We start from the raw sequence: 14,291 nt of genomic DNA on the forward strand, positions 1-14,291 counted from the left end.
CTTCCCCCTCTGGATGCGGCCAGAAGCGCTATTTGTACGCACCCCAACGCTGTACGGGCTTCTGCAGGTCCCAGAGGGGCCGGGCCGGGCCGGGGGAAGAGCAGCCCGGCTGCAGATTCAGGCTCCCCCACGATTTCTTCTACCTCTCAGGGTAGGAGAGCACGTGGATCAATTCCTCACATCCCAGAGGATGTTTTTCCCAGAGATACTTTAGGCAACAGCTTTGAGCGTTAACCAGTACGTTCTTTTAAGTGTCAAAGAAAAAACAAAATACAAAGTTCCTTTTCTTAAAGAACTTGTTTATTTATCGAACCTGGGTCATGTTTAGATTCACAAGCAATTTTAAATGTACATCTTTGAATTCAATTTGAGTGTTTTTTTACACAAAAATATTGGCACACAACAGTTGCAATAAGGTGTAAGAGCCACCTTTCTGAAGAACTGCTGCAAGTGTTTGCCCAAGGTTGAAAAAACTTTACCTGGAACATGAAAACCTGTAACAAATTTTAAATTAATTGTACAAAACTGTTGTGTGTTATTTGTAGAGGCTCCCCCCTGGAAAAGACCCCACCCCACCCCCAAAATGATTACAACTAATATACATCAGTCACAACATAATCCTGGCTCAGCACCCACACCAGACACTTCTTTAATTTGTAAACCCATCAGCAGATACCAAGAAAAGTAACTTTATACAAAAACAAAAATCTACATGTGCCTGAAATAAAGAGAACACACCAGTATTTAGCATTACGCTAATTATGACCAGATAATGGCAGAGACTGCCACTTAACTTAAATACAAGGGCTGCATAGCATCGCAATAAACCTCCAGAACCATTAACCCTTTGGCGTCAGGAATCCAGTTTTCCTGAGCACTAATGCACTCCGCAATAGTGCCAACAGTCTGAGCTTTGGACCTGCAAAAACCAAGGGGTTAACTACTGTTTGCCAAGACACTGCACACAATTGGCTTTGATACAAACCTGTGAAAAACTGAAAACCACATGATGAACATTTGGTAATGAGAGGAGAGAATGTGTTTTGATATCAACTATTTAATTAAAAAAGAACTTAGGAAACAAGTTGATATAATTAAGAGAGTTACTGAAGAAGTTTCCTTTAAACAGTAACTAGGTATGCATACTAGATTGGAAGTTGTCAGCTGTCTTCTATTCACTTTCAGAACAGAATTCCAATTGTTCCTCCTTGGCAGTTTATTCAAGTGAAAAAGGGATCGCTTTGATTTCATAACACCTACTGCAGGGTTAAAGATGTCAAAAACGCCAACAGTCACATTAGGGCCTTGTACCGTTTCCCTAGATAGAACTGCAAGTACTTACGAAAACAGAAAAAAACAAAGTTAGAAAAAGACATCAACATTGCCTACTACTACAGTTGAATTACAGCGTTTGCAGCTTGCTTGGACCTCGCTTAGCATACAGACTAGGCAGATTTCAGTGAAAAAAAATTATGCCAATTAAGTGATGAGATTTTAGCACAGCTTTTGCTACAGAAGATATATAAAAACATTTCATTTTAACTAGGAAGGAACATAAGCAAATAAGTTTTTACAGTTCAGTAAAGAGGGTTTAGAAACTAAATGACTTTTTTTGTGACCAAGATGTTTGGTAGACAGTGAACTGAAATCCAGGATCAGGAAAAGTATTCTTAAACAACTCTTCGGACTTCAAAAAACCTCTTCAGATAGTAGATTTGTCCCAGTGTCATGGCAACTAGTACAAGAGCTTCAAAGAATGACCAAAGGACCACTCTGCTGTTTGTGTTGTCATTAACTGTTGAAAAAAATCCAAGTAAGTGACAAAGCATTTAAAACAAACCTAAAATATACCGTATTTAGAAACATACGTGTCATTAGAACTGAAGTACTGCACATAAGCCTCACACTTAGATCACTGATAATTTCTGTTCCGCATCAGCACAAATATTCAAGGACTCTGCAGTCTTAAAGATGAGAACTGATAGCTAATGGGTTTTATTTTCCTCTATTGAATTTTGCTCTTCAAGTAACGGAAAGCTATTCAAGCAGATGTGTTAACACCAACTCCCGGACATACAAAAAGATGCTGCAGTGTATCCTGTCCATCTTCAGGAAGCCTGGACAGAAGCGTACAGCTGCCAACCAGAAGCCGCTCCCTTTTTCAAGTAGAAGTCACATTTTCAGACCTCCAAGTCAAGTGGGGAATTTGAGATTTCTAATGGTTCATCTTTGGCTCTAAAGATTCAGTCATTTCTTAAATTAGACTGCTAGCAACAAAAGAAAATCAGTCATTAACTGCATATATCCGTCAACGCAAAAAGTTCAGGGGCCACCGCTTTAACACCATGTCGTATTTTCCTATTAAAAATATTTGCCCTTTATCCTTGCTGGGCTTCCACTAATGCACCTTTTACATTAGCTCTCTCAATTGTTTTAAAAGACAAAAAAAAAAGTTGCATTTTAGAAAGTGAGGATTATGAGGTAACCACATTCTCTACTCAGAAGTAACAGTAGTTATGCTCTATTTCAACAAACTATTTAAGAGAGACTTTGACTCAATTATTAAGCCACATGCATTTCAAGGATGAAATAATAGTTCAGCCAAAGTCTACCACTGAAAATTGTATCATTACTAATGATCTTCCTGAATATGCCATTTACAAATAGCTATATACATTTACAGCAATAAAGCAAGGATTATTTTGAGTAACAATCTTCATGACAGGAGAGAGAAACCAGTTTAAAGAAGATCGCAAATGTTAACCGTGCTCTTTATCACATTGGCAGGACTATCATAACTTGTTCTAAAGGTTCTTAGTAACTTGGAATAGCTTTCAAGGACTTGAACTTAAAAACCATCATTTAAAATACCTTTGGGAGATGGGAGAAGGCGTTTAAATCAAATAAAGACACATACTTGCTCTATGTATCCTCTCACGAACTTCCATGTATTCTTGTTCATGCTTTACAGCTGTCATGGCCACTGCTAACTCGTTAATCATTTCTTCTAGCTTGTTCTGATGAGCTGCAGAATAATTTCAGAAGCATCAAAAAGTCTGTTACTGACCAAAAAAACAATTTATTAAAATGGATGAACAGTTGCACTTAATTTCCTGCCATACAGGAAGTTCTGAAAAATGTAGTCTGTACAGCTGAAAACTTCAGCCTTGCAGCAAAATTAAGTTTTGTTGTCATAGTACTGTTTTCCCTAATGAGTCTCTATGGTATCTAATGATCAGGCACACGTCTTTCTCCACATCCAACTAGAAGACAGAGGATGCCCAAGCTAGAGTCAGTACAGACCACTTATTTCCAATAGGGGCGTATGTCTCAAGAAAACAGAATATACAAACACATGAGATCAATACACACTACTACTTACTTTGCTAATATCTCCAATATGTTGCAAACAAATTATCATTACAGCTTTTACTAGTGGTTAAGCTTGCCAAAATAGAACAACTGAGAATTTAGCTTACGATCACGATGTTGGCAAACCAAGATGACTTTCTGAAGCAATATACTACGTATTGAGATCTTCCTGTTTAGTCAAGCACAGCACTCAGCAGAAACAATGCCAAATGGGTCTGGAGGAGGGCAAGAACTGGCCTCAGGTTCTGGTTTTGTCATGAAAGTAGAGGAGGAGGAAAATAAAACCAATGACAACAGAAAACTAGCTTGAGATAGCTCAGCAAATAGAAGGACCAAAGATCCAAGCTGTAGTGATCTGACTGTCAATCACAGGATCTTTTTAATACCTTCATGCTCAAAAACCTGTTCAGTTACAAAAATTATAAGTTAAGTTATATTTGAAGTTTTCTAGCACCAAGATGCAAAAAACCAACACGCAGGTTGTTGAAGGGACATACTTGACTTTGAAGCTACCTTGTAGCACAAGCTGAAAATAAAGCTATCTGAAATATTTACCTTTTGTGGAACAATCAGGAAGAGGACCAGAGAATAAAGCTGATACAAGTTACAATAACCTGAATAGTTTACTAATAGCTTACTCTCTTTCCTAATACCATAAATTTCATGGCCAACTGGTCACTGCAATATGTGCCGCTTATTAGTGAGAGAGGAGATTGCAATTGTATGGACTGTGTTAAGCCCTCTGAAAAAATACACTTAAACAAAAGTGTTTGCCTTAAAAAATTGAAAGGCATATTAATATTCTTTACAAGAGATATCATATTCAGACTTAATAAAAGATTTAACTGAGTCTCTAAAAAAACCCTCAAAAGTTAGGAATTTGTTAAATATTTCAAGAGATATCAAGCACTCACTTCGCACACAGTTACATAGTTGCTAAAATAAAAAACAAGAATTTATTGTCTTTCTAGCTACAGTTAGTGATTTCTAAATAAAATTTTACAACTTGTTAACCAATACAATCATTCATTTATTTTACAACAAATGACATGTTTCAACTTTTTCCTTTGTAACATTACGGTGAACCCATAACCTAAAAGCAGCAGTCTGTTGCCTCCAAAAGTCCTTGATTGCCCAACACCTACTTTAGCAATAGAAAGCAAACACCACCTAAAATATCTAAACGTTCCTGGATGTTCAGCGCTTTAGCTCAATTCCACCTAAAACTCCTGCTCATGTCTTCTGTTAGCCATAAGTAGTCACCTAAAGGCAAACTGTCATGGACAGTTCAAGGACCTGATCCCAAGAGCTGCTAAGTATCTAAACCTCTCAATGGAAGCTTGCAGGTGCTCAGCATAACTCAGAATCAGACCTTTTATGTAGTTTATTAAAAAGACATTCTCATGCTACAAACAGATGTTAAAGAGAAAAAGCAGACGTTAGATGTTAGTGAATAAACATATGCACAAGACAGGATGCTAATGAGCTTTCAAAAAGCAGTACACATACCATCCCAGGTATCTCCACCACCTAGAGAAAAGTGTAAGAGATGAACACAAGTACAGGACAAAAGGCTGTAGATAAAACAGTAACTTACATGGCTAAGAGAAAATTTATATATTAGCACATTTATCAAAGAGCTCAACTAATGCATGTAGTAATCTACATACCGCTGAGCAAACTAGAAATCAGAGAATGAAACTGAGGAAAAGACTAAAGGATGAAAGCATTAGTTTCTGCCGATAGCCGAGTGATCCCCTGCTGCTTTTGCATTAAGTTGTGTAATGAGGTATAAAAACATCCATATCCATTCATTTTGGCTGTGCAAGACAACAGCTAACTAGACAGGCTGAAGAAACAGGAATTCTGAGAATTCTAGTCAACTTCCAAAGTTATGCATGTAGGGAAAAGCTCCCAAGCCTGAGCTAAGTTCTTTCCAGGAGTTTTCCTCACCTTCTGTCTCCATGTCTTGCCCCTTCGGAGCTTCCCCAATATCAATAGTGAACATCACTATCTTGGGAGTCATGGTGGACATTCTGTTGCTAAAGCAAAACTTGTAAGTTCCATCCATGTGGGCAGCAAACGTGTATTTTCCACTGGACTCTCGATCGCCTTTATAAATCCCTTTATTATCAGGCCCTGTAATCTGGATGGGGAGAATAAAATATCACATATTTGATTTAAGATAGTGTTTTCATACGCATCATTTCAGTACTGCACGCATATTCTGGAGTTATCCAGTCAGACTTACCGACAGCATCTGTAAGCTGATCTCTTTAGCCTCCGTCATTTCTTCCCTCCCACAGCCCAAAAGTAGTGCTGCATTTGTCTGCCCAGGAATCTCTCTTTTTTTTTTTTAAAAGAAAAGTCTTGGTAAGAAAAGCTAAAAGCAAGCCTCTCTTACTGGCCAAGATCTGCTTTTCTTCCATACTGAAGATAAAAAGCACTGAAGAACAAGTGAACCACAACCTACCTACAGCTCTGGCTGCCAGCCAAAGTAATAACTGCAGGGAAAACCTTATCTCTGATGTTTGAAGGAAAGCAAAAAGAGTGGAAAAAAAATTCATCTGGCACGTCAATACTACTTAAGGCGTACAATTGTGTATTGTTGCAGTTGCCATCTCAGATGGGAGTCAGGGCCAGAGTACTGAGTACTCAGGGTCACTACAATCTGAGGGCTTCCACCCCAAGAGGCCACCAAATCCAGCTGCTGACATTAAAATGGGATTTCACAGCTTCCTGACTTTCATTTCTGTATCAAAGTGGTGCGTGGTTTTAAACAATTATAGTCGATCTCAGAGAAAACTCTCACGTGGCTAAGTTATACTAGTCAAACAACCACTTGGTCTTCACCAAGATGAAAGAAATTTTTATTACTCTCTTACTGATTTGATGCCTTATTGAAGACAAAAACTTAACCTACGGCTTTCAGGACGGCAATCAACCTAACTAAACAAGATAACGCTTTTGGACTCAAAAGGAGAGGCATCATTCCCAGAAAAAGCAACACCCTTCTGTAAAGAGCAACCCTGCTCGCTCGCCCCTGCGACAAAAGGTTTAATAAGGCTGTGCCGAAGGGAAGAAGGAAGAGAAATTCAAGGCAAGGGTTCTGAAAACCGAGGAAGAGGAAAAGGGCTTTCCCGCCCCAGTGCCTTCTGCTGAAAGAGCAGAAGTGGCGAGCAGTTAGTTACCCTCGAGCAACACAACGGCCAGAAGCGGCACCTCGCCCTCTCCGAAGCGGTCCAAGCCGCCGAGCGGGCCCCGACCTGAGGCGGGGAGGGAGCCCTTCTGCCCAGCAGGCGGGCGGCGGGACGGCCCCAAAACTTCGCGGGCGACTCCAACCCCGCTCGAGTCAATCCTCGCCCCGCACCTCGGCAGGGCGACCCCCTCCCGGCCCCGCTCCGAGCCGCCGGCGGCGAGGGACCAACGCGCAGACCCGGGGGCCGGGGCAGCCCCGCGACCCCCGGCCCGGCCGGCTCCGCTCTGCCCCCGCTCCCTGCTCCCCCACCGCCGGCGCGGCGGCCGGGCCCAAGGTCAGCCCGGCCCGGCCCGGCACGGCGCGGCGCCGTCCCGCCTCACCTCCACGTCGATGTCCAGGAAGCCCCCTTCCGCCACCTCGAAGATGAGCCCCATCTTGGTGCCGGACGGCACCCGCTCCAGGAAGCACTCCTCGGCGTGCGCGTCGATGCTCACGAAGTAGGCGGCGGCCGGGGCGGCCAGCGCGGCCAGCAGCGCCAGCACCGCCCGCACCGGCGACATGGCGGAGCCCAGGGGGAGGGGGCACCGAGCGGCGGGCCAGCAGGAAAAGGGGAGGGAGCACTTCCGGCTCACGCCACGCCCCTTCCGGGGCACGGGGCCGCTGCTCATAGGCCGGCACAGCCCCACTGCCACGTACGGCCAGGGCTACGGTGGCCACTGAGGGACGGCACTGAGGGACGGACCTAACTCTTGAGGCAGAGGACCGCGCGTCGCAGGAGGCGGGGCCGGCGCCAAGGAGCAACCAATGAGCGTGGAGGGGGGGTAGAGCCGCGGCCAGAGGAGGCCAATCAGCGCGAGGCGCGGAGAGAGGCCCTATCAGGAGGGAGAAGAGCGGCGCGCGGTGGTCCGCGTGGGGTGGGCTGAGGGAGGCGACGTTGCCTAGCAACCGCTGAGGTGGGGCCGGTGCGCGGCTCCTGAGGAGGAGGAGGAGGCGGCGGCGAGGCGGGCGGACGGGCGGGCCGTGCAGGCCCGGGCGGCGGCGGCGGCGGCGGCGGCGGCGGCGGCGGCGGCGGCGGCGGCGGCGGCGGCGGCGGCGGCGGCGGCGGCGGCGGCTGCAGCCCGCGAAATCCGAACCTGCTGCGTAGCTGTACGGATGGGGGGGGCGGCAACGGCCGCGAGAGTAACGGTCGAGCCGAGCGCCTGGGCTGGGACTGCTCGCAGCAAGAGAAGACAGTCAAGACACGTGGCAGGCTAGTGCATTACCCAAGAATAACAGTGCTTAGGTAGCGCTTTTTAAGCTATATTACAGGATAATAGGCCTTAAAAGCCATACGTGGTCATGCCTCAATGCTAATTTCCCTGAAAACCTTCCAGTCAGAAATGCAGAAGGTTGTGCTTGAGCTTAGGGAAGCCTGTTTTCATGACTAGCTGCTTTGGCTGTCAGCAGAAGATTTAAAGACTGAAGCACAATCTGGCTTTTCCAGTGAAATATTTATACATTTCGGTTTGCCAAGTAAGCGCCTGTTATTGTACTCCTGTACTCGGATCTTGCGTTTGTCATCAGTTTTATGACAGATGTAATGGAAATGCTTGATTTAGGTAGGTGAATTTGGCTTGTATTCAAGCTGCCAGTTGCTCGCTAGCAGAGCTGGCTCCGTTAGCGCGAGCCGCCGCTCAGCACGGGGACGTGGAGGAACAGAAAACTTCCAGCAAGGGGAACACGCACTGAGGAGTGTAGTAGGTCACTTACGTAATTCTGAATAAAGATCGACCCTGCTGAGTCACTAAAAACTGTCATTGTCTCCAACGGGTTTGGATCAGGCCGTAGCCAATCTTGAGTATGCCATGAGTATGAACTAACGCAGTGTAATTTGCTATGCTGGTTTTTCATCTCTCTCAAGATAGTTTTCTAGTTATAGTTGCAGTTATTCTTTCCACTAGCACGTTTTCTTAATTATTACCTTTTTCCTCCACATGTGTTTGTGCATAACACCGGGCAATCACTTAATATCGACTCTGGTTGTGTGAACTCTCTTCTCATCTCTAGCACAAATAAAATGATCCGTTCACAGCATATATTTCCCTGAGGTCCCGCCCGGTATTCTTCAAACGTTCTGTTGATACTGCTACTACTTTTCATGCTTTCTTAAGCTGTGTTTTCCAGGAAAAGATAACTATGCCATTATCCATCCTCAGGCTCTCTCCGGAACTTTGAGTGTTAATGCTGGGCTGCTTTATTTAGTCAATAAGATAATAATAACTAGATAAATTTTCACGGGATATCATTGATTATTTTTATTAGTTAAGTAAGGGAGTTGAATGTCAAACCCAGGGATCTGGCGACTGTTTTGCTGCCTTCTCAGCCACACAAGTCAATGAAGAGGAGTGTCAACTGCCAGCATATGAGGAAGTTCATAATTTTGTCCCTCGTGACAGAACGCCACACTGACAGCATTGCACGAGTAAGTTCATCTGAGTGTCAGAGTATCACAATGTTTCATGTCAAACTTCCCATTCACTTGCATTGCCATTTTGTGTCTGCCAAAAAGGCAGAATGAGCTCTGCGTTCAGAACACACAGCGTGTATCAGTCATTCCAGACTCCTTTTGCGACTTCGGTTTTATTTCCCCTGACTAGTTCCAAGGGTTGTTATTCATAGTATCTTGTCCAAAATTTAAGGTATTATTCTTGCACTACACAGAGTGCGTGGCAGGGCTCGGACCTAAAATAATTTCACGGCACGTTTAATTTAACTTTAAAGTCTGAAATACGTGTTGGGTGCTGTATATGTAACAGCTTTTCATACCTATCCCCTTTTGAAAGCGAGGAGAAAACGGATCTCACTTTAAACTACCCTAGATCTATTCCTAAAGGCTGCGAGAATACGACTGCTTCCAGCGCACAGCCACACCTAAAGGCACTGAAAAATGAAAGGGAAAAATACACCCGAGTTTAGCGGCAGTTCGCCGGCCAACTGCTCGGGCGCGCCGCGTCTCCGCCGATGCCCTCGGGACGGGTCGGGGCGCGGAGAGCGCAACCCCTCCGCGCCAGCGCTGCGCTGCAGAAACACCCCACGAAAATGAAAGGAGGAAAACAAAAAAACACAAAAGAAAACAAAACGCGGAGCAGCAGCGAGCTGGGCGCAGCGGAGCCCCCGGGCCGGGCCGGGCCGGGCGGCAGCGGCGGGCATGCGCGGGGCGGGCCGAGGGCGGGCGGCGAGGCGAGGCCGGGCCGAGCCCGCTCCCCTCCCTCCGCGCCGCTCCGCGCCGCCCCGCAGCGCCGCCGCCGCCGCCGCCGCCGCCGCCCGGCCGAGCCCAGCGGAGCCGCGCGCAGTTGTTGCGGGAGTTGCGGCGGGGCGGGCGGAGCGCGGCCCCTGCCGGGGGGGGCGCCGCGCCGCCGCCTATGTGGGAGCCATGGAGGGCGGCGGGGGGGCGCCGCCCGCCCTGGAAAAAAACGCGGCGGAGCTGACGGTCATGGACGTCTACGACATCGCCTCGGCCGTCGGGCAGGAGTTCGAGCGGGTCATCGACCAGCACGGCTGCGAGGCCATCGCCCGCCTCATGCCCAAGGTGGTGCGGGTGCTGGAGATCCTGGAGGTGCTGGTGAGCCGCAACCACATCAACCCCGAGATGGAGGAGCTGCGCCTGGAGCTCGACCGCCTGCGCCTGGAGAGGATGGACCGCATCGAGAAGGAGCGCAAGCACCAGAAGGTGCGGGCAGAGAGGGGCCCGGGGCCTTGGCGGGGCTGCGCGGATGCTGCTCGGCCTCGCTGAGGCTTTGGGGCTTCTTGTTGGTTGGTTTGTTTTTTTGTTTGTTTTTTTTTCTTCTTCCTTCCCTCCTGGAAGTTTCCTTCCTCCTTCCCTTTCTCCACCCCTTCCCCGGCCTCTGCGTTTCCTTCCCCTCGCTTCCCCCCGGATAAGGACTCCTGCTCCAGCCTCTCCTCTCCTGAACGGAGAGGGTAGTGCTGCTTCCCACTAGGCCAGAAAAGGTCACTGACAATGATGCGCTTTTCTCTCTGGAGCCGTGAATGATTTAGCAGTCTAGTCTTCCCGGTGGCGCGCTCACCGGGTAGGCAAGTCGTAGGAGGACCGAGTGATTTCAGGTCAGCGTTAGAGCTGAAGAGTAGGGAAGAGCGTTCTCCCAGATTCCTGCTCCCCCCTCTGACGGTAAGACGTTGTCCCTTGGCTCCATCTGGGGTGGTCGCAGTGTTCTCTGTCCCTGCTGCCCTAAATCCCATCGGTGGAGATCGTTTCCCACATCCTGTCACTTTAGCGTGACAGGACAGCAAGAGTTACTCCACTTACTGCAGTGTATGTGGCAGATGTGCTCATCAGGCTGCCCAAACAACCGATTTGAAGTTGAAAGAAATGGTTCTTCTAGCACGTGACTGTGCTAAGTCATCCCTGCTGCCTCATTCCTTTTCTACTTGCACACACAGATTCAGAGTAAAGTGGAAACAGGGAGCTTCTGGAAGAGAGACCTCAAACTTCAAGAGTTAGTTTGGATTTATTTAGGAAAGTTTCTTAGGTTTTTTTTTAAGTCAGCTAAGGGACTTCTGCGTAGCATATGAAAAATCCAGGACAATTCTTCCAACATTTTGCAAAGTACACTTAGGACAGTGTCTCTAGAAAGGATGGTGGAAAGTTTTTAATGAATAAAGCCCTGGTAAGTCTCCAGAGGATGAAATCTTTTACTGGCCCAGAGAATGCACGCAAGTACAACGTGTACGAAATCCACACCTTTATCTGTCTAGCAAACCTCATATCTAGCTTGGAGGCAAGTGGGTAGTCTGTTTTGCTGCAGGCCCTCTGCTAAAATCAATTTTGCTCTTCCTGAGCTCCAGCTCTCTGAAGGTTTTTGTGAGCATGTCACCTCTGGGGAGAACTGCAACAAGTCAGATTCTTTATCGCTGGATATATTAAAAATAAATGCTGCATGGTGAACGAGATATGGTAGCTGGGTTTGGTAGCAACACCCAGTAGGTTGGCACAAGCTAATATTCTGTGTAGATGCTCCTGCAATCCGTGCATGTGTTAAAAGGTTTCCTAAACATGTCAACTGCATAATGTTATACTTGCCGGATGTCAACTTTTCCCCTGCCAGTTAACTCGTCCATACCCTGCCAATTACCCCTTTATACTCTGCCAACTTTCCTAATAGTCACAAAGTGACTCAGGCACTGCTCAGACAATCCAGATGAATGCTGGAAACACAATTTTAACAGGGAAAATAACATGTATGCACGAATACGACACTTTTTAAATCAAGTTTTCCCCCTTGATTCCCAGCCCACTAAGGTGGTAAAAAACAGTGGTGTCAAATCCATTTGTCTTCCAGTGTGAGGGTTTGAAGACTAACTCTTTCATAGGACAGGTGCTCATAAGCAGAAAAGGTCAGAGACTGAGAAGTGTTTGGGACCCGAAAGCCTCCAAGAAACCAATCCAAACAAGCTTTTAGTGGTTTCCAGCCAGCATCAGTTTGATAGGTTTTTAGCATTCAAGAGGGTCTTGATACGGGATTCTCTTTTGCCTGTGCACCTGGCTCAGCTCTGGCTGGGGTTTCCTGAGCTGCCGGGCACCTACTGGCCCACAGATCCCCTGCCTTCTCTCTCCGATACTGTCGCTAATGAGGATTCGGAAGTTCATTTGTGCTCCACTTCCTTGGGTTCTTCAATAGCAGTAAATGGGAAAGTTTTCCTAGGCAAACTTTAGCATAATTGTGCTTTTATGGTACAGGCATATATAAAATACACAAGTTTAGATAGTTCGAGTTTGTGCATGTGTGTTCTACTTGTTTTTTTCTAATCAGTATACTTATAACAGCAACAAATGTGCTGGTTTTATTGTCTGAACCAGGTCAGCACATTATTCTAGTTACAGAATTATAGGCTGCAACATCACTGCAAACTGTCTAGATCTGTGGCGAAATAAAGCTTCCTGGCAGATTTGCATTTGTCTCAAGATAAAGTGTTTCAAGTAAAGGTAATGGTGATCCGTGAAACTTTCTGTACTTCTTAATAGTTAAGCCTGCATAGTTATAAATAACATATAAATTATTGTAAATCTGTTTCTCATATAGTGTTTTCTACAAATCTCTTAGCACGCTCAAAGGCATTATAAAATGAGAGCAACGCAATAATAAACACTAGAATGAAATGGTATTTCATTTGGACCTCAAAATCAATGGGAACATGATTTCCCATTAACAGAGCATACACTCAAAGCAGAAAGCTATCCTGTCATCTCTCAGCAGAGCTTATTTTAGCCTAGAGCTGTGCTTGGCTGTTGTTGTCTGAGTGTGTTGTTGTTAGGTAGGAAGGGGGCATGCTGGATGAATGTAGAAGTCAGCAAATGACTCAGCCCGACTCCAGTGATCCACACGCAGCTTTTTTTGTTTTAAGCACATATGTGAGATTGGAGCACAGAATGCCCCCCACTGCAGAAATATGATTGATGGCAAAGACTTTTGGAACAAATGAAGTTCTAAATATGACTGCCTTTTCTTAAGGAAGTCTTTATATTTTCTGTCCTAATTTGACCTTTACAAGGATTGGTGACAGCTGCTCTTGACACACAGTGTCCTGACAAATAGGCGCTGTTGTTTTGAACAGTTTCACTGTCGCTAACATAGATGTCACTCAAAACATTCAATATAGAACAATTTACGTAAGAAGAAGCATAATTTTGTCTTGTGTTTACCATTTGCACTAGGAGCTTTGGATTTGTTGCATAGTATCATGCACTCCTCATTATTTTACACTTGTGTTTCATAACACAAATGCAGACTAGAGATGCTACTCTGTCAAAATGGGCATGCCTAACCCTGACTGATGTGATTACAGCCTATGCTGTGATGTTTCTGGGGCATTTATAACAGCCTTTTAGGCTGCCACCTGGGATGCAGGAGGTAACTCTTGGTCCTATTTGGTTACCTTGTCTAACACAGCAGTCCCCTCAATCTGGTCCTCACAGTGAAGTGGGGAGTAAGAAACCATTCTTTGGATAACTTGCATGTCAAAGTTGTTTGCATCAGGAATTGTCTCCTTGCATATTTACATTCGGCATATAGCATAAGGAGACTTTGATATTCAATACACTTCTTGATGCTGGCCTCAGAAAAACTGAGACTACTTTGTATTTGTTAGAAGATATCATGTAATTGTTTTCTATAAGAATCCTGGGATTGTCACTAGTTTGATATGCAAATAGTCTCGTCAAAGGCTCTTAACATGTTTAAAAATATAAATGTGTTGTCCTGGTCTACCCTTTAGGAATTAGAACTGGTAGAGGATGTCTGGAGAGGGGAAGCACAGGATCTTCTTACTCAAATTGCACAGCTGCAGGAGGAGAATAAACAACTGATGACAAACTTGTCTCACAAAGACATTAATTTCACTGAAGAGGAGTTTCAGAAGCATGAAGGCAAGTTTGACGTTTCAAATTCAGTACTTACTTTTGTCATAAAAAGCAGTACTCTTATCAAAATATTTTGACTCAATATTCCAGCTTTTTTGCTCTAGATTAATGCAGGACTTTTTCTGGTTACCTGAATAGAAAAGCTCTGAGCAAATGAGACATGATAAGAGGTGGGGGCAGGAGGGAAAGAAAAGCCTGAATAGTTCTTTGTTTGTCCAAGAAGCGTCTTTAAAAGTAAATTCTAGCTTCATTTTTGGTTTATCACTTTATTTTGTTAGTTAGCAGGTTGCAAAAAACATTTTTACA

General features: G+C 45.3%; 2 protein-coding genes across 4 annotated transcripts in view; one reads left to right on the plus strand and one right to left on the minus strand.

Annotated features, from left to right (window-relative positions):
• Positions 1-278: 278 nt before the first annotated feature.
• TMED2 (transmembrane p24 trafficking protein 2) lies at positions 279-7,258 on the minus strand. Its single transcript, XM_068910880.1, has 4 exons — positions 6,952-7,258; positions 5,326-5,518; positions 2,918-3,025; positions 279-1,795 (listed from the first exon to the last, which is right to left on the minus strand). The coding sequence occupies exons 1-4, from the start codon at positions 7,237-7,239 to the stop codon at positions 1,671-1,673; spliced, it is 714 nt and encodes a 237-aa protein (XP_068766981.1). The 5' UTR covers positions 7,240-7,258; the 3' UTR covers positions 279-1,670.
• A 2,614-nt stretch (positions 7,259-9,872) lies between these two features.
• RILPL1 (Rab interacting lysosomal protein like 1) overlaps positions 9,873-14,291 on the plus strand; it is a 28,907-nt gene continuing 24,488 nt past the window's right edge. Inside the window, exons 1-2 of one of the 3 annotated variants that reach the window (XM_068910932.1) lie at positions 9,873-10,280; positions 13,841-13,991. In XM_068910932.1, coding sequence (XP_068767033.1) covers positions 9,984-10,280; positions 13,841-13,991 — 448 coding nt within the window. In that variant the 5' untranslated portion in view covers positions 9,873-9,983. The remainder of the gene's footprint in view (positions 10,281-13,840; positions 13,992-14,291) is intronic. The other 2 variants (XM_009666625.2, XM_009666626.2) reach the window with 2 other exon arrangements.

This window comes from Struthio camelus, chromosome 17 (genome assembly GCF_040807025.1).
Source record: "Struthio camelus isolate bStrCam1 chromosome 17, bStrCam1.hap1, whole genome shotgun sequence".
Lineage (NCBI taxonomy): Eukaryota > Metazoa > Chordata > Aves > Struthioniformes > Struthionidae > Struthio > Struthio camelus.